This window comes from Cebidichthys violaceus, unplaced genomic scaffold (genome assembly GCF_023349555.1).
Source record: "Cebidichthys violaceus isolate CVI_PGR_0920_01 unplaced genomic scaffold, fCebVio1.0.p SCAF_30, whole genome shotgun sequence".
NCBI lineage: Eukaryota > Metazoa > Chordata > Actinopteri > Perciformes > Stichaeidae > Cebidichthys > Cebidichthys violaceus.
The window spans coordinates 666,500-687,157 of NW_027176484.1; the positions used below are offsets into that span (position 1 = coordinate 666,500).

The following is a 20,658-nucleotide window of genomic DNA, read 5'->3' on the forward strand; positions in this document are numbered from 1 at the left end:
GGCAAAAATATTGTATCACAATTTTATTTTTTCGCCAGGCAAGTTCATGATCCACGATTCTGAACAGTACAACCAAACTAATTCCCCTATTTAAAGAAATAAAGCCCTTTAATTTAACAATTCCCTTCTCAAATGTATGTTACAGTTTCTTTAAATTGTTTTTAATCCATCAATTCAAAATCCACATAAACCACTCCGCACGTCGGCATGAGTTAGATCCACCACACAGCGCTTATCTCAAAAGAAAATACATCACTTTTAAAGTTGCTTCACCTGTTATTTCCTTCTCCCAAATTGCTGCGGGCCTTTGCCTGAATAAAACAAACAAAAAAGAAAAAAGATCCTGTGCTTTTATTTTGAAGGGGATTTTTAATGCAGCGTTGCTATTCACACTCCTTAACAGTATTTGGCGCTAATGCCTTTGTAATGCTAACAGACACCCATTTCACAGAATAGAAAAACACCCACACAGTTTGTTTTCATGTTAATTGAGCGAAACGCAAGTACGACACCTACTAATGAGGTGTGGATTCGCACCATCTTTTCATTAAATACATTTGAGAAGTTGAACATGCGGGTCTCGGCTTGTCATTAAGGGGTGATGGTGGGTCCCGCAGCCAGACCAGTTGAGAAACCACTGCTTTAGAACACCAGAAGCTAAATGATGACGGGTATAATCAGAGCACACGGGGGCCAAAAAACGGCCCCCTAGGTCACCATGTAACCAGATGCTGACAAGCAGTGAAGCATTTGAAAGGCCATTTTTTTTCAAAGGGAGTCGGGGCACAGTGATACCTTACCAAAAAAACTCCACGGAGGAACACCGAGGCAGAACAGCATCACCGATCTGTTTTGACCGAGCAGGCAGGTTTTTAAAACCGGTAGCAGCAACCTTATCTTCACTTCCCCCATCCCTCCTCTGCTGTGCTCCCAACGACTCTGCTCGGCTTTAAGTAGAGATAGCAAAGTTGAGTGCGTTTGGGGAAATTATTTCGCAGCAGCGGTGCTACACCGCCGTACGCTGGGTGGGGGGGAACTGTAGCGCGGTGCTAATGATCTCCCTGTAAAGGCAGATCGTGGAGACACTTTTCATCGTTCACGATCTATTATTATCACATCACACACCTCTTTGCATAACGGGGGCTTTATCCTCTCTGAATGAGGGAACACTGTGAGGTTTGCGCCGCGCGGTGAACACGGCCCTTCAGAAACCCCTCTTTATTCTTCGGTTATTAAGGAGTAATCAGTGATCTAACGAGTCTCATTAGTCTCCTTGACTGTGTGATCATAGTTCCAATAGGACATAATTACAGACTCGTTGAAGCCGAGGCCAGACATTACAGGGATTATAGGTGAGTCCAAATCCAAATGAAACCAACAGGACATTACAGAAACAGGGTTGAAGAGGGTGTCAGCTTCTAAACATTACCAAACTTCACCGTTTCCATTTTTAGAGAAGGGAGCATTTTTATATTATATTGTATTTGTATTAGTCAAATCATTTATAGACAGCTGCAACCAGATACCATGGTGAAACAGTGGAGTATAGTAGTGTTCAAAGTGTATCTGTTCAGTCTTGTGCCAGCTGGATGTAAGAAAACAAGATTATTATATAAAGACTTGATGGAAATAATGCTACAAATCTCATATAAAATATTGACAAAAAGGAGCATTGCAGTTTTGGGAGAAACTAGACACAGTCTGGATCATTAAGCATCTGTATTGTTCAGTGGTATTATCTTAATTACTGTGTTGAGGAACGGGGGGAAAAAACGATAAAAGCAACCCTTCAGTCATTATGTATAGTACAGAAAAATAGCCGTAAAGACAGCAAACAATGTTAGATATCGATAAACACACTCACAAACTCTTCTTTAAAGTCACATGGTGTGGATTCAACGTACGAAGCCATGAATAATTTACTCCCTGACGATATTCAAAAAGTGTTCTCGAGACAGAGAGAAGGAGTCTTGAAGCTGAAGGGGAACATTGTATTTGAAACAAATATTAGGTTGGCGCTGATTCACTCGGTAACGTTAGACTGATTCACTCGGTAACGTTTGACTGATTCACTCGGTAACGTTTGACTGATTCACTCAGTAACGTTTGACTGATTCACTCGGTAACGTTAGCGCTGATTCACTCAGTAACGTTTGACTGACTCACTCGGTAACGTTAGCGGCGATTCACTCGGTAACGTTAGCGCCGATTCACTCGGTAACGTTAGCGCCGATTCACTCGGTAACGTTTGACTGATTCACTCAGTAACGTTAGCGCTGATTCACTCGGTAACGTTAGCGGCGATTCACTCGGTAACGTTAGCGCTGATTCACTCGGTAACGTTTGGCTGATTCACTCAGTAATGTTAGCGCCGATTCACTCTGTAACGTTAGCACTGATTCACTCAGTAACGTTTGACTGACTCACTCGGTAACGTTAGCGCCGATTCACTCGGTAACGTTAGCGCCGATTCACTCGGTAACGTTTGACTGATTCACTCAGTAACGTTAGCGCTGACTCACTCGGTAACGTTAGCGCTGACTCACTCGGTAACGTCAGCCTCTGATTCACTCGGTAACGTTAGCACTGATTTTTCCTGAGAAGAAAATGAAACGCAAATTCAAAAGCGGTGCCCATAAGCGGCATTCAAAACAGAAAATTGCTGAATTGAATGCCAAACTTCCAAAAATTAAAAGTATTTTTCAACCGGCCAGTGAAGGATGCACTAATCTGCCAGAAGAGACAGGTATTGTACTGTTTGCTATAACCAACATTACCACGTAGCTAACGTTATACTTTGACAGCCTATCTTGCCTATATGGGGGGTCTCTCAGGGTTATTCTGCAGGGGGGCCTCACGTGTTTCTGTTACGGTACTGACCAAGGGTCTGGTAAATACATTAGGCTCCATGATTAAAGTCTCAGTGGGGTTACTGACACGATAAACCTCTCACTCTACAAACACCGCTCACGATAGCGAATGGGGCAGTTTGAGGGAAACGGCGCCCCACACACTTCACAAAGTGATCCACGAGCTGAATACAGATTTAACAAAACTTGAGTGTTTTTGATGAAGCGAGCAGGACTGCCGACTCCCCCCCCTTTTTCTGTCTACTTAGTCAGAAACAAAGAGCTTCTGTAATGCCTCCATCACTCCTAAAGAGCGTGGCTGACGTAAAGCTCACACACCACCATCAGTATCTGACGCCAGCATGAATTACATGACAGCTGCTCCGGGCTACCTGCTCTCAGCATTTCTCTCCCCCCCAACACATTGGCTCCAGAGAGCCAGGGAACCTGCCTCCCTTCAGAACGGTTCAGTTATGTGGGGACCCTGGAGGGCCGAGCCCAAATTTACTTGGACCTGTCACAGCCACACAGCGGCAGGTTGGCAGGCCAGGCAGAGCAATGCCGGAGTGTCCTCCACATCGCCTTAATAGGGATTTCAAAGTCCTTTCCTCTGGCGCGACACCTACAGTAGAACAGGGTGAGAAACTAGTTTTCCTCGCTATGAATATGCTTAGCTCTGGTTAATGTCTCATGCAAAATAAATAGGTTGTCCCACAAATGGATGGTGATAGTTGAGTCTTGGTTTATGCTTCACGTGTGTTTTATTCATGTGCCATATGAACTGTAAAGGGTGCAAAAGGGTCGGATTTGTCCATTCGAGACCAGCTGAAGTGAATGCAAATGGTGGAATTGTGCTGCTGCAACACACGGGGCGTTTGCATATTTCATCTCATTTCTTTCAGCTCGACATTCGTTGTCTGGTCCCGATGTTGTAGAGCATCCTGAAAACACACGACCGCGCTCTGAATTCACGCGTCCTCTTTGTTATCTCGGTGTCTAGTTGAACAGATTTTTGTTTTGCTTCATATTTTTCACTTGTTGACTGCATTTTGATAATGCGCTCTCATTGCAGATACATGGATAGAATTTAATGTTAAATACCTCATTAGAGCAGTGGAAGTGGTTTTACAGTTTATTTATACTTCTTTAAAAAGTTAGGATGAGATTACACTGAACAGGTGAGGTACATCTGTCACAGGCTAACATGCATAGACCTTCACACCAGCAGGCACATTCTAGAGTGACTAATCCTTTATTGAAAATCTTGTGTTAACAGCTAAATCTGCCTCATGCATCAAGAGTTCTCATCAACGTCAAGGGTCTCTTTCACAGTGATGTTGATGAATTAACCTTCAGGCAGCATTTCAGTTCTGTCACTGGTCCAGGTGGCACTGAGTCTAACGACGTAGTATACTTGTTCATCATATTTGATGGGTTATATATGATCTACATCGTGACCTCGTATCCACATCAGTAGATGGAGATAATGGATGGAATTGAAAAGGACTAGTTGCATCAAAATAAAATCATATAAAGTATTGATTGAAGTCGTACTCGAGTTCAGTGCTTGGCAGCGTTTCACCTTTTGGGCAAAAATACACAGAGCATGTTGCGAACTATAATGAGAGTGTTCGGGGAAGGTTAGATGATTGACATTCACACATTAGCTCTGCTGTTTCACTACCATAAGCAGCTGCTACTCATTTAACACCCATAACAACGATGACAGATCCAAGTACACTTGCCCCCTGAGTCCAGTTCGTTTTTGACAATGCGTGAGAACATTGTGTACCGTCGGTCAGTCCGTGGTGGAAAAAGGTGGTCTTTAGTATCGTTCATGGATACTCGGGTACCACCATGGTGTCAGCAGTAGGCGTGAAACCCAACTTCATCAAAACGGTCAATCCTCTGATCTGGATGAACCATGGATGATGACGTAGGAACGCAGGCGAGAGGGTCGTTCATGGTATTTTTTTTTCTAAAATATGAATAAAATGAGACATAATGCGAAATTGTGACACACTGTTGTCAAATAAATGTTAAAAAAAAAAAATATGTGGAAAAGCAGCGGAGCTTATTGACCCAGAGCAGCATCTGAGAGTGAATTGTTGAAAAGCTAAAAGCTACTGTAAGCTTCAATTGAGTTTTATTGTTATTAGTCTTTTATTGTGAAAGGTAAGAATAGATGGTGTAGATCTGGTTGTGTGTTGCCTTTTGTCAAGGTTCTGGTTATAAAGTTTGCCATTTTGGGTTTTCGGACTATGGAGCCCCCCCGTGTTGTTGTACTCTATCGTGTACATTTTGAATATGTCCGTTTCGCAGAACGTGATTTTTTTTTTTTATGCCTTTTATTCAGAAAAATCGAAAACATTTCAAAGTTAAAGGCCGGTGTGTAGAGGCCTTCAGACGAACCGTAGCCGAGGTTACGTAAACGCTCCCTCACAAGTGAACCGCCTTGGTCTCAGTGGACTTTGTTTCTTTCAGCCCCGTCTTTAAGCTCCCCAGTAGAGACGCTCGGCGGTCCCTTTGTGCCGCGTCATCGACAACAACAGGATCAGACAAAAACAATTACCGGTTAACGTCACATTGTTGTAGCTGTTTGCTCCCGTCGGCTGAGTCTTTATCTTCCCGACTTGCCCGGCAGCTGCGGTTTGTCAGTCTTTATCAATTTTTTTTTTTTTGCCGAGCGGTGGCTCAGAGATGCGCGGATAAAGCGGCGTGTTTACGTCCTCCTGGCCGGCCTCGTCTGAGCTCGAACCCTTTTAACTGTGTGTTTCCTGTCCTCCTCCCCCCCCTGAAGTCCCGACAACAGCTGATCGGTTCAGTTGTTTTTTTATTCAGACGTAAGTCCTGTAGTAGTACAGTAATACGTGGTTTATTATTCCACACGGTTGACATTTTACATCTCAATCCACTTAATAGCATCAGATGTGTTAACAATTTTTAAAAAATCTTGTCTATTCTTTCATTAAATATTGATTTTTAAACACATAAATGTTTGTTTTTGGACTTTGTTTGGATCAGTGAAAGAAAAGAAAAAAAAGATTAGTAATTTTTATATATTTTTAACTGATGCACTGTAGGGCTTCATTTAAATCAATAACGCTAGAAAAATGTAGAATAATTTCTCAATAATGGATGTTGAGGTTAAGAGACAAATAACAACCTTTCTATAGAAAGGAAACAAAACAAGAACCGCTGTTCACCTCAAACATTTGAGCTTCACACTATGAAGCCCGTGTCCCTGCAGGTGGTGCATGCAGCACAACAACAGCGGCATGCTGTGTAATACGGCTGTCTCTGCAGCATTGGGTTTATCCAGGTCATGCAGCAGCTGTGTAACAGAAGCAACTATGCGAGATCTTAAAGATGCCTCGCTACCCTTCAGCAGTTTGTGAGTAGAAAAAAAAAAAAAAAAGCAGCGACAATATCAATAAAATGCTCAACTTCATATATTTTTGGTGACATTTTATTTAAAAGGAGTATTTTTTTTTAGCTTGTAGTTTCATCCCACCGCAGTGAAACGTTGCTGCTGTGGTCAGTCGAGACACCGGCTTGCAATTTCAGGATCGACCTGAAGATGGAAGTAAAAATCCACCAGTGAGTTTAGAGAGCAGCCCGCCTCTTGAGTGGTGAGCATTGTTAAATCCTTTCACCTCAGACGAGTCAGTCTGTAATCTTGTAGTACTTCCCTGTTTCCCCCCCTCTAGAGTAGTGTATTAAGGACCCCCGCCCATGTGATCGCACCGTAACAATTACTCGGAAAGAATGAGAAGGTTTTTTTTTTGGCTCATGCGACAGCTTTACCCAGAGAAGTGGATGCTCAGATCAATATCATACGCGTTCACAAATTCAATCCCTCACAATTCTCCGTCTACGGAACAATTCCAATTGGTAAATTGCAGCGTGACGAGTTGAGAAACTTGGCGTCCGTCTGGTGGTTTTTTTTTCCGTACTTTTTGAAATTGAAACGGCAACGGTGTCATGCTATGCAAATAGAGAAGCCAGCATTCACAGGAAACACAAGGACCACAGGCATTTTTGATGGACACAATACATATCTTGAGGTAAACAGTCACAGGGAACCCGCCTTACCGCTCCTGTCATCTTTCAGATAGGCTCTTGCGGCAGAAGTGTGGTCCTCATGAACAGTAATTCACCCATGCATCTTGTGGGGCACGTCCTGTAAAGGCCACAGCGACTCCAGCGGAAGGAGCCAGAGCGGGCAGCATGGTGGGACTCTGTCTCAGGGACGGCCATTTAAATGGTACAAAGCCAATCGAAAAAACACGGGACACAAATGTCTCAGCATGAGACCTGGGGGGGGGGGGGGGCCACATGGCGCATCCGCTGACGTTGCAGAAACGAGAGAATCTATGCTTATAGATCGGCAAATTGAATAGATTCTTTGCCCGGAGCTGTGACACATGCGCCGCAGGAAGTACCGAGTCACTGTGCGCCGTCCTTACCGAGGACACGAGACGTGGAATAGAGGAGGGTGTTGGAAAAGTGGCGGTTTTTTAATATTCCTCGGTGGAACAATGCGACCGCGTCACGGCTGGTAAACGTTCAGGGTTTTACCATCTTGTTGGTCCCGACGTTGTTTTTTGCTGACCGGAGACAGTCCAATACGAGCGCGCTTCACGCTTCGGCTGCACAATTACGATGATAATCATGATTATTATGAACAAAATTGGAATCAAGATGATTTATCTAGATTATTCTTTGATTTTAGATTGGGGGAAAAAAGGGGGGGGGGGGTGAAGTTATGCTGTCAGTGTAGGAAGCCAAACATCGTGATCGCAACTGACATTCGACCACTTTTTGCAGCCCCAAGCTCGTCTCCGATAAGTTACTTCTTGGTCTTTAACACACTTGAGTTCTGTTGATGAAGTTTGGATCTATATTATCTCTTCCAGTCCCCTACGTATCCCTCCTCCTACGCTTGTGACCCAGCTGTTCTCAGTGAACATGAGTCTTCCTTAATGTCAAGGATATTTGTTGCATTAGCTATCGTTATACACCCCCCCCCCCCCTCCCTCCCCCCCACACACACACACACACTTCCACTCCTAAAAATTAGATGCATGCAATGTTGCTGATGAAGGCCTTTGAGCTCGTTCTGCTGCGAGTTGCTCTTCGAAAAAAATGTATCAACTAAAGCTCCGAAATGTAAAGTATAATCGGCGCCGAATTATACTTGATTATACACATAATTAGCTCAGTTAATAATGGTCCTCTTATAACAATCACACGGGTGAGTAATTTGCAGAAATATTTGAGCCGTTGAGCAGTTTTTCGCCTTCACCCCCAGAGGATTGTGGGTAAGCAGCTCACTGGCTAACGACCGCACAGAATCACAATAAAGCGAGGCACAGGCTCGGTGCAGAATGCCCGTCTCCGGTGGCAGCGTCGCCATTGGTTTAAGGCCAAGGCTCTGCTCCGGGGGTCGAGCTGGAACATCACAATGCATTGGATTGGACAAAGCTGCCGCTACAATGACTGAGGTTGTCCTGGCTGGCTTGGGATTTTGCATTTTTTTTTTTTTTTTAACCGGCCTGTAGCGTGTCATTCCAGGCGTACGGATCTGTAGCTGCTCTGCCACTAAACATCGATGTCCCGTCGATGTCTCACGGCTGGGAGTGGGTGTCCTGCCACTTTAACCGGCTTTGAACGTGGGTGTCCTGGCGTCTCACCTCTGATTGTGGGTGTCCTGCCACTGACTTTGGTTCTTCTACACCCCCCCCCCGGGTCAGATGGCCACGTCTAGCAGTTCTGCAGTTCTTACCACTGATGCGACGGCACAGTTAAAAGGCTTATGACTGAATACCGCCGTCATTTGCATTTTTTGGGGGAATATCTCCTGATGTTGAAATAATTAAAAACTCCTTAAATCACATTTCTCCTTTTAGCATAAGTGATGTATTTAAACCACATTGTCAGTGAAGTGTTCTCAACCTCCCCCTGAGCAATTTTGAAATAAAAAATGCATTAAATAGCTGTATTATATATCTCCTTTGTCTCTTGACGTTTAGTTTAAAGTAAACAGAATCTGTGTGCGTGACAAAAGCGGGAGGTAAAGTGCTATATATGTTCAATATTTACAGGTTTTCATGCATTTGCTTTAAAATATGTGATGATGTTTTTTAGAATTCGGTCTTAAGTACCGAATTCCGTAGCCGAATTTTTAAAAAAAAGCATCGAGGAAACACTGGAATGACGTCTATTCCTCAGTGACCTGATATCACCTGAAATATTCAAAGATATGGTAAAATGGCCGCTCTGTTGCATCGGCTGGAAATGAATACATTTGCAGATGCCTGAGCAGCGTTGGGAACATTCTTCCCTCCAACTCAGCCTGGCACGTTTGGTATCTCAGCCTTGGCGTCTTGGAGGAGGCTAAGAAACGGATCGTCTAACATCACCTTAAACATCCAGAGGTCAGTACTACGTGACTCATTGCTCACTTTGTGTCCAGAACCTACCTACGACTGATTCGGTTCCTTTTGATATTAATTGTGCAAATTTTCTGCTCCTCAGCAGCTGCATCCCATTAGCAGTTGTTGCGTTACACCTGAACAGATGTTTCACACGTGTTCTCTTACTATCTCTCCTTCGTCATCAGCCAACTACTGACCAACAGGAGGCTGTCGCATCTGTGTTTACTGACAGCGTCGCCGTTCATTCATTGTGAACGTGATGCACGTCGACAAACTAAACATCCCAGACAAGATGTGGAGAGTTTATTTCAGCACCAGTTCCGTGAAAGCAACATTTCCATACTCCTGCTCTGAGCGAATGAACCAACTGACACGGAAACTGCCTTGAGCTTCAGCTTTGCTGCCAGACTCCTCTCTTTTTTTTTGTTTCTTTTTTTCCCTCTTCCACACCAAATGCTGAATGGCACTGTAGATGTTGAGAATGGAAATTTATGCGAGGGAATGCTGGGTTTTTTTTTTCTCCTAGTGCAAACCCTCTGTAAACATACTTAATAGACTATGGAGATTTTAGCACTCGCTAACTTACCTTTTTGAAGTGTAATGTGCATGAAGAGGAAACGCAGAAGACGAACGAGGAGCAGGAAGCGAACGGTCGTCGGTAAAAAGCCGACGGGCCATTGTTTTAGCTCGCTCGGAATCGGGATTGTCTCGACTTACTCCGGCAACCGTCGGCCAATATCACCTTGGGTATGTGGGTATGTTTCTGCAGACAAGTGGAAAAGTTGCCTGCTGGGACCGTTGTAGCCTGAAGGTAGAGACAAGGGCTTGTGACCAGAAGGCTTAAAAAAAAAAAAAAAAAGGAAGTTTCTGGACGAGGGAAATGTGGTTAAACGGTGATTGGGTCATACTGTGCAATCCCTCGAGGATCAATATCTAGGGCTCTTTAGCAAGGCACTTAACCCAGTTTGCCCAGTGCAGCTACAGTGGGACGTATTGGACTTTGTTCTTGAGCTCCATTGGGTGAATGTGCTTTAAATGTGAGGCAGGGTGTGAAAAAAAACCAACCTAAAATGAAGCATCTACAGTAGAGTTTTCTAAAAAAGAAAACCCTTTCATGGATAAATAAAGGGTTTCAAACAGAAACAAAAGCATCTCGACTCGCGACCCTTTATGCTGGATTCAGCAAAATAATATACAGTACGGCTTCAAAGACTCGTCGGCCGAGCCGACTATATTTTGACAGCTGGTAGGCAACAATGCCTTTTTCCTTACTTTTTAAAAAAAAATCTCTTAAAAGCCCTGCAAACACACACTTCTATTCTTACTGACATAACCCAAACTTTATTATGACAGCTGGGGAATGTATTCATAATGCTCGTCTCATACACAGCTGCAGTGGAAAGTGCTTCTGAATTTGCAAAATAATATAATTAAACACACAGACTTTACAGCAACAAACATAAAGCAATTAACAGTTTAACTGCTTAACGTACAACTTTCATCACTTCTTCCTCCGTGACCGCGGTGGGAATAAAAAAAAATAAATAAAAAAAAAAGCTGAGATATTAACTTTACACTTTTACTTCGTAGCCAGAAATGTTGAAAATTGCCTGCGCAGGATATTGGTTGCATCACCCTGCGTACGTTTGTGACTTTGACTTTGCTTACAGGCATTAAGAAGTGATTGGAGGAAGTGAGAGGAGAATAAAAAAAAAAAGCTTATAATAATATTTCTTGTATGCCTTACGGAGCTCCACAGAAGCCTTTTTCATTTTGTTGTTAAGAAACCGGAATTTGCTTGACAGCTGGAGTGATTTTTTTTTTTTGAAAACATGAAGGAATGAGTGTGTCAAATGTTCAACTGGCACAGAGCAATGGGATCTTTTCTGTTTGAGAGACCGCTTTAAGGACTGAGAACATACAATGCAAAGTCCCGTAGCGTGGTAAACACAATGTGGGCTTAAAAAAAAAAAAGAAGAAAATACGTGTTCCCCGCCAAAACAGAATCCAACATGACGCAATGTCTGGCTCCGACTCCAAATTCAAATCCAAATTCAAAATGACGCATTCGTAAACAAAATGCACGAATCAATTGATGTGGCGTTGAGGCTTAGCCACGGGGATTTGTCCAAATGTAATCTCGCACGATATCAACAACTCCCGCTCGTTTTGGGGTTTTTAATTCGTGCTCGTAATGATTCTTCATTTACAATAGAGACGCTCAACGGGTCGGCCCGAAGCGCTGGGACTACTCGTTTCTGGCTGATGTGACACATGATGGAGACGGATTACAAAGGTCGGCTGAGAGCGCTCCCCCCCGGTGACCGAGCCACGCCGCGGTCCAGCGGACTCATTACAACCGGTCACCACGGGTTTTTTCCCCCCATGCATGAACTAATTGGACCAAATAAATGGGTGGGAATCTTTCAGTGTGGAAAATGTGATGCTGCCGGGGGTCCAATACTCTATTAAACCCGTAATGGGAAATCATTCATCATGCCTATGGTGTGTGACCTCCACCTTTTGTACGGACTGCTTAATATTCTACCTGTATTACATGGCTCGGAGTCCTCCGCGTTTTTGTTCTTGATCTGTTCTTACTTTCATGAGGTTAACCTCGAATTTCAGAGCGATTCGCGGGGCCAGGGGTTAAGGCCGGGGGGTTAAGGCCTGATATCATCGCTACACATTTCCATTTGTCCGTCACTGTCCAGGTGTGGTGGATTTACATGAGTGACAGCCGTACGTCTCACTTTACCACACTGGATTTCAACCCCCGCAGACAGATCATGCCGTAATGTGAGGAAAAAGATCCACATCATCTTGTTCCATCGATAAATGGATTTTACGTTATGAATTTCCTTAACATATTTTGCTCACTTGAGACCAAAAAACATTTTTTTCTGGTCTGCATTGAGTTCTTGCTGGCGAGGATATTTTTTTTGTGCAGGGTATGAATATATTTACTGAACCCCACGCCGCTGTTATTGTGTCTGCCGGAAGACATTCAGCCATATAGGACCATTGTACGTACATTATCGATGCATAATGATAATGCTGCAGTATAATTTCTGCATCAGTATGATGAGGTTTCTTGATTTGTCACGTATTTAATTAGCTGACGAGATGTTCAGCTTTAGTTCAGAAAGCTATGTAAGTTATCCAGTTGTAGCGCAATGAAAAAAAAGATGCATTAGTTTGTATGTTATTGGACCAACGTATCCTCATACAACGGTTTGCATATCTTACGAAAAAGTTTCTCCTCCTTTCCTTTGCACCTATTTTGTGCATTAATTTCCGCTTGTTACATGCATACAGACTTTTCAAAATAAACTGAAATCATTTTGTTCGGAAAAGATCGTGAAATACTTTGTTAAGTTAAGGAAAAGATCGTGAAATACTTTGTTAAGTTAAGGAAAAGATCGTGAAATACTTTAAGTTAAGGAGAAAATCGTGAAATACTTTGTTAGGTTCAGGAAAAGATCGTGAAATACTTTGTTAAGTTAAGGAAAAGATTGTGAAATACTTTGCTAGGTTAAGGGAAAGATCGTGAAATACTTTGTTAGGTTTAGGAAAAGATTGTGAAATACTTGGTTAAGTTAATAAGGAAAAGATTGTGAAATACTTTGTTAAGTTAAGGAAACGATTGTGAAATACTTTGCTAGGTTAAGGGAAAGATCGTGAATTACTTTGTTAAGTTAAGGAAAAGATCGTGAAATACTTTGTTAGGTTAAGGAAAAGATCGTGAAATACTTTGTTAAGTTAAGGGAAAGATCGTGAAATACTTTGTTAAGTTAAGGAAAAGATCGTGAAATACTTTGCTAGGTTAAGGGAAAGATCATGAAATACTTAGTTAAGTTAAGGAAAAGATCGTGAAATACTTGGTTAAGTTAAGGAAACGATTGTGAATCACTTTGTTAAGTTAAGGAAAAGAACGTGAAATACTTGGTTAAGTTAAGGAAACGATTGTGAATCACTTTGTTAGGTTAAAGAGAAGATCGTGAAATACTTGTTAGGGTTAGGCAAAAAAAACATACTTTGTTAGTTTTGGGAACTTAGGTTTGGGAAGAGATCATTGTTTGGGTTAAAATAATTACGGAAGGTGTTACTTAAGTAGACTATTTTTAATAATTCCACAATAATACATCCTACTTTATTATTTAGTAGTATTAGTGCTATTAGTTTGGTTTCATGGAAGGACCTAACCGTGTTCTCACTTTGAATGACAGCGCTCCATTAGTGACGGCACTTTAAATCTACCAGCGTCTCTCCTTAACCGACCCCTGACTTCGCTCTCTCCGAAACTGTGAACCCCTTGAGTGGGTTGTACTTGCCACGTTGACCCCTCTGCCGCCCAAACTCTTGAAGCTGAACGTCGTGCTGCGTCTCCACCTATCAGACTACCGGTAGTAAACAAGGACGAAATGAAGTGGAGCGGTGTATTTCTACACGCCTCTCTCACCAATAGCTGGAGCTGCGCGCTCCGCTGACATCATATCACTCCCACATCTCCCTCTCTTGATTTCCGCCCCACCCGCTCCTTTTCCATTAGCGAGTCGGTCCGTGTCCCTGTGTTATTTAAAGCCAGAGATCCTCCCTCTTCGCCCGAGCCCCTGCGTTGCATTTGTCTGCCTCGCCGCTTGTGTGTCTGCGCGTGCGTGCGTGTGTGTGTGTGTGTGTGTGTGTGTGTGTGTGTGTGTGTGTAGGAGAGTGCGCTAAAAAAAAAAAACCCAGGCGGCCAGTGGGAGAGCTAGAGAGTCAGGGAAAGAGTGTGAGAGAGAGAGAGAGAGAGAGAGAGAGAGAGAGAGAGTGAGAGAGACACACACACGGGGGAAAGGCAAAAAGCATCTGAGAAGGGAGAAGGAACGGGAGTGTGAGACAGCTATGAAATTCATCCAAGCTATCTGCTTACTGCTTCTCTGTCCAGCTTTGAGCCTCAACACCAGGTAAGAGATCAGTGAGGAGGAGGAGGAGGAGGAGGAGGAGGAGGAGGAGGTTTTGTTGTCTTTCTCAGTTTCACCCGACTCGAGACTCTGGAACAAAAGAGGTGTATAGTGTTCTAAAGCGTGCTGTTGGCAAATCTTAGATCACTAATCTGAAGGTCCGCTCCGTCCTGCCAGATGCTGAAATCCGTCCGGGGCAGAGGCTCAGCATGTTGGGGGGGGGGACGGGGACGGGGGGGGGGACTGAAAGACTTGAAAGGAGGAAAGCAAGAGCTTCTTCTTTATCTGTTCAACTGTAGGCTGTTATCTGTGTTAGTTGTGTGCAGGATGAGAGACAGTTGTCCTTTTGTGGCCGCACTGGATGCGATGCCTCCCTCCTGAATAGTGGTGACATTGCTTTTTTTGGGGGGGGTGGGGGGGGGACTTTTGCTGTCTGCTGGTCTGGTAGGGCAGCAAGTTGAAACCGGGAGGAAGGACAAGGCTACTTGTGTTGCAGTGTCTTGAAAAAGAGCAGGTGTGTGTGTGTGTGTGTGTCTCTCTATATCTATAGATGTGTGTGTGTGTGTGTGTGTGTGTGTGTGTGTGTGTGTGTGTGTGTGATGTAAGGCTGTGGAAGAGTGACGGGCAAGAAGAGGGAACGCGGAGAATGGGGAGTATGATGATTAATTAAATCATTGATAAAATCGTCCTTCTTCTCCGCACAGTGGCTGACACCAGCGCCTCAATGGAAACCAGGGCTTTGACTACGACCATGGAGGCGTCACACGCAGGGAGGCAGTAGAAAAACTTGCCTTTTCCCCCATTTCTCCTCAGTGGACCCCCCCCCCCCCCCCCCCAAAAAAAAAAAAACAACCAAAAACATTTCGGATACTAGCTGAACGCAGTTGCAGAGGAATGTGAGAACGATGGCTTTTTTAACAATGTTAGATAGAGAAAAAACTAAAAATTTTCCTCATGATTTAAGAGAAGACAAAGAAAGAAAATCAAGGTTATTCCCCACATCCTACTCATCTATCAATGCCAGATATAGGCACACCGATGAAGTATGAGTCACATAACTAGGGGCTGTATTGACGCGTTAACCTTTAGCAGTTCGGTAGTCAGCGAATTAAGCACTAACACACCTACAATTTCAACGCTCACAAATACGGCAAAAATACATTAAAGAGCCTTCGGGCTGCAGCTTTGGAGACGTCCAGCCCCGTCTTGTTGTTTTTCTGATTGTGCACACGGAGAAGCTATCTTTTCTTTTTGAAGCCATGGGAAGTAATAAAAGCGCTCGTTGATGTTTGGATTTATTAAAAGACGGTCTTGCGTCCCGGGGGGGGTTTATTTTTTAAATTGTGCGCAGGCATCATCAGCGCTTCGAGGTGATCTTTCCGCCGCTAATTGGAGGAGGGAGGCATTGTGCTGGTAATTTGGCAGGTCAGCACAGATTGTATGCTACCTCTTGAGAGGGGGGGGGTCATGAGAAGTAATTACCATATCATCAGTGTTTTATTAGTTTGTTTCTTAACTCCACTTAGGCTGTGTTTTGTTCAGGGCAGGAGGGGGTTTTACCAGGCGGCGGTGATGCCTCTCTGACCTGAAATAATGCCAGATTCTCAACAGATCCGCAAAAACAACATCTGCCTCATTTGTCCACCAGGAAGCACAAAGCTATGACCGGCTCATCTTAAAAATGTTGCAATAGGGAAAATAATGACTACAATTTGGGGGAATTTGAGTAATGAATATGCTCTGATTACAAGGTAGTGAAAGGAGAACGTGTGTTGTTTTTTTTTTACATCTCTTTGTCTGTTGATTGAGCTCCAGTCACTGTAATTTGGGGTATTAAATATTCCCGTGTTTTTTTTTTTTTCACAGCTTGTTCTGTGGAGTTTTCTCACTTGTCGTCATTGTCACCAAGAAAAAAGTAAAGTAAAACAAAAAAACTTGTAACTGGAATTTGTACACTGATGGAGCTATAACAACAAATATGTTTGTTCTGTTTTTGAGGAACTTTTCGCGCGCTACTCCAACAAGTCCTACGGCTGATCCGATCAAACGGCCTGTTGACATCTTGTTTAAGTCAAGCCTGACGTTTCCCTTCCACACAGCGAGGCGTCATTCATTCAATTCATCATTGATTAAACGCTGATATATCGGATCGGTGCTCGATATTTTGACCGATATATATACCCGAAGCTCAGCTATCGCTATCAGGACCCCCTAGTTTTAATTAAACAAATGTGGCATCTGACAAGGACGGCTAAATGTTATCTCATCGCTACAAGCGTCCACGGTTGGATTCCGTGAAAAAAAGGTCAAAGTAGTTGATCATAGTCCGCTCCGTCATTGTTCCACTTGGTATTCCGGTTCCCCTTCAATTACCCGGAATTAGCTGTGCTTTTAACATCCAGCGGACTACTTATCCTGCTGCACGATGTCTTTTGACCCTAGAGGGGTTCTGCTGGGGACATTTCAAATCGTGTTGTTTTTTTTTGGTTGCTGATAAAGCAGTACACATTTCTAGACATTTGCTCCACTTTTTCTTTTTGAAGGTACCTTATTCCAAACTGAAATTCCAGACACATCTTTCTTTTCAGATCATCAACACCACAAGCAAAGCCGGGGGAACGCTGCCGTCGAGCCGTCCTAACCTTTTCCTTTTTGTTTTGTTTGTTGAGCCGATTGGTTCCTCACACTCCCGTCATATTTTTTTTCTGCCGTTATCCTGGAGGTCGAGGGGCTTATCGTTTGTGACATCCTCATTTCTTGCCGTAATAGTGTAACGCTGAGCCGGCTGACTGCTAGGTGTGCTCGCAGCAGCTAAAAATGAATTGTGACTCCGGCTGTCTCGTAACATCGCTCCGCCTCTCGCTTTTTTCGCGCCCATCCGCTATCGTCACATCGGCAGGTGCGTGAGAGGACCCATTTCTTATGTCCACCTCCACCGTGTGACCTGATAAGGAAACGGAGAGCTAATGAAACGGGAAACCACTCGGCTTTGAATGTTTTACAGCCATCACATCTCAAAAGGCTCTTCCGGAGGCTTCCTCCGTGCCCATGACGGATGCTAACACATGGACATACATTGTGTTTTCATGATCTCTGTAACATGCATAACATGTTACTTTTGCTGCCCATATAAGTGCTTGATTAAGATGGATCTTAATGAATAGAGTGGATTACTCATAGGCCACGTAATAAGGGTTCAGGGCTATGTGTCATTACGGGAAATCAATTGGCACTCAGCCACAACGCAAGGCCGCCACGGCGTTCGTCCCGTGAGGTATGACTGTCCACGTCTGGGTCAGGGTTGCGTGGGGGGGGAGGGGGGGGGGGGCGACTACAGTAACGCTGCTCTTCTGCGTTTTGGCTTGTTTTCTCTTCTCCAAACAGATCAAACGGCTCCACAGTTTTAACACTTTTCAAATATTCCCTTTCAGGGCGTTTTTTTTTTCCTGGAACATATATGACACATTTTCTCGACACCCGTCTTTGATGTCTCGTACCTTAGCGGGCTCCTCTTGGAAACGGTGAAATCTGGTGGGATCTCCACCGACATCAAATATTTATGAGTATTTTGGACGGCAATTAAAAGGACTACAGAGAGCCCTGCATTATACATAGAGCGCAGACGCAGCCGTATCGCTTTATCTTAATATCTGCCTGTGGATATGAGCATATTACGAATTAAATGGAGTCTCTCTTTAATGTTGCGGAGGGTCGGACATGAGAAGGAAGATTTTTTTTCTTTTTTTCTTTTTTATGAGATGCAACAGTTAACGACGGCGACAGGATTATCATAAATCCTACAGGGCGTTGCTGACCTTGGGCATTTTTCCTCATACGATAACATTTTGTCATAGCAATATAATGTCCTTTTATCCATTCGGGACACTTCTCAGCAGTCGCACCAAGCATCATGTCATCATTTCATCTCAACGTGTGCAGAAACAGACCACTGTTATTTACGTTTATTCCTCAGCGTCCGCAAGGATGAAGCGTCTCATCTGCGCGACCGCTGAAAGCTGCCTCGGCCTCATTCGTCACAACGGTGCGGACGCCCTTCTTTTGTCTCAATCCGTCACACACGAAACATTCCGCGGATCATCATCTGCATCCCGATCAATATAGTTCTCGTGATGTACAAGCGGCGGGCGGGGAAAACTCCACATGATGTCTCATTGAACGAGCACTCGCTGGGCCGACTTCAGCTTTGCGCTTCATACTAATGCCGAGATGGAACGTACGGAGTCGAGCGGTTCGCAAATATTGTCTCCCGATGGAAACTGAGGATCGACTAGAGGTCGAGCGCGGAACTGATGTGGAATTAGAACTATTGACCGCAGGGGGGGGGAGGGGGGGGTGGCAATGTAAATCTATACACTGATGGAGTGCAAATGGTTTGCAGGGTAATGACCAAATGGAAATAATCCGCCTCTTATCCCTGGGCATTTTTTAGCCCTCGGGTGAAAAACAAAAGCTCTCCTATATTTTCCTCCTTTAAGTGCGGGCTGGGCGGCCATTCGCCTCGATCGCTATTGAGCGAGAGCCTCCGTCGTTAAATGAACTGGTGCTTTATTTACACCCAAAAGACATCGCGGAAGCGCGTCTGAGCGGGACACCCTCGTGTAAACATTTATGCGGAGCAGCAGTTTGGCTGAAAGTGGTTTAAAGTGTCCGACCGGAGTGACGGGCCACCTTACGAGACGGGCGTCTGTTTAATTACCGCGCAAGGGATGGGGGGGGAGGGGGGGCGACCTCCGAGTGACTTTTAATTTTTGCAGCGGCGGTGATCTGTGTCACGATTGTGCCGGTGCAACATAAACCATCTGGATGTGTGGAAGTTAAAACGGAGGGAAATAAGAAAAAAAATCTAATAAAATTGGCACGATGTCACATCCGAACTCTGTAATTCATGCCGTCAAATGACATCTACGGTAAAGCAGAGACGTTGTCATAAATATGACTTCCCGGAGTGTGTGGTCTCCTCGAGATGGGAGAAAATGATATTTGGCAGCCCGGTAACGTCCTCAGCGGGGGAAGAAAAAAAAAAAAAAATCAGACTGGATGATAATTGAAATTCAAAGGACAGGGCATAATGGTCACACCATGGCAACCGCATTGAACACATGCCAGTAATGAAGTGGGCCACAATAAATAGAACCTTGGGTGGCTCCGACAAATGAGAAAGTAATTAAAGGCACCACGATCGGCGCCGGGTGAAGAGTGGCCACACATTTTATATTCAGGGCAAACATTTCCGGTAGTGTCCCGTTGCTCACGTTGCTCTCAGAAGAACATTTGGAACGACAGCAGTTATTTGCTCTTCAAACACTGAACGCGTGTCTGTCGTAGATTACTTTTGTTATCGCGCTTTCTGGAACACGAGGTTTTTTATCGTTGAATAGCATCGTCTTGTAATGTGGCAATACGACAAACTGAATATTTGCTAAGTGTAAAAAAAAAAAAGGAGCAGGTCTAGGATGATATCATGGAGGGGGTCATCACAAATTAACACATTAGCAGGCAGGTACTGTCTCCAAATACAATATATAATAATGGTATTTTTTATAGTAATAGGTCATTTTTTAAGGGTTGACCAGTGAGTATAACGTTTTCTTCACTTGCACAGTTGAATCCTATCAGACCTTCCATTAACTTGACCTTAAAAGGCTTAAAAGTAAATTATACATCTTCAGTAGCTAAAAGACAGATTGCTGCTCATAACACTGACCGATATCTGTAAAACAATTTCACCAAAAACTGAACCGTATAAACTTCCTGAAGATAGGATTGTTGTTTTAGCTAGGTGTTCCCAATAAACCGGCATTGTAAAGATGTATGTATGTAAAACAGCAATAATCTACACAAAGTGTGTTAGTTTTTAAGCACAGAGATGAAACATTAAAGTATGTTAAAGGGGCTACATACAATATTAATAACATATCTATGATTCAACATGGAGAGGGCTTAGCCGGCAGTTAGCAACTAACAGTGCCAACAACGCTAACAGTGCCAACAACGCTAACAGTGCTGACAAGGGTAACAGTGCCAACAATGCTAACAGTGCTGACAAGGGTAACAGTGCCAACAATGCTAACAGTGCTGACAACGCTAACAGCGCCGACAACGCTAACAGTGCGGATAAGGGTAACAGTGCTGACGGAGTTAACAATGTTAACCTGAAGGGAAACCGCAGGGGGGGGGGGGGGGTCGTTAGGCTTCCAGGACGATGCCTTCCTGCCATCGTTGGCGGGGACGCCGTTATCACGGTAACATAGAAACGTTTTCTTTTGTGATGTCACAGAGACGAGAGTGGACGTTTCAGCCTTAATTTGAAGAAATCCCCCTGAGTTAAAGACAATGAGCAACATTAACTGTTATTGGTTCTCCGGCACCCGGGAAATGTTTACTACCCTTTTGGCTCCACTCCGG

General features: G+C 43.9%; 1 protein-coding gene across 2 annotated transcripts in view; it reads left to right on the forward strand.

The window, feature by feature from the left end:
- The first annotated feature begins 13,893 nt into the window (after positions 1-13,893).
- LOC137882199 (leucine zipper protein 2-like) overlaps positions 13,894-20,658 on the forward strand; it is a 117,423-nt gene continuing 110,658 nt past the window's right edge. The window contains exon 1 of one of the 2 annotated variants that reach the window (XM_068724368.1): positions 13,894-14,235. In XM_068724368.1, the coding sequence (XP_068580469.1) occupies positions 14,174-14,235 (62 nt within the window). In that variant the 5' untranslated portion in view covers positions 13,894-14,173. The remainder of the gene's footprint in view (positions 14,236-20,658) is intronic. The other variant, XM_068724369.1, reaches the window with a different exon arrangement.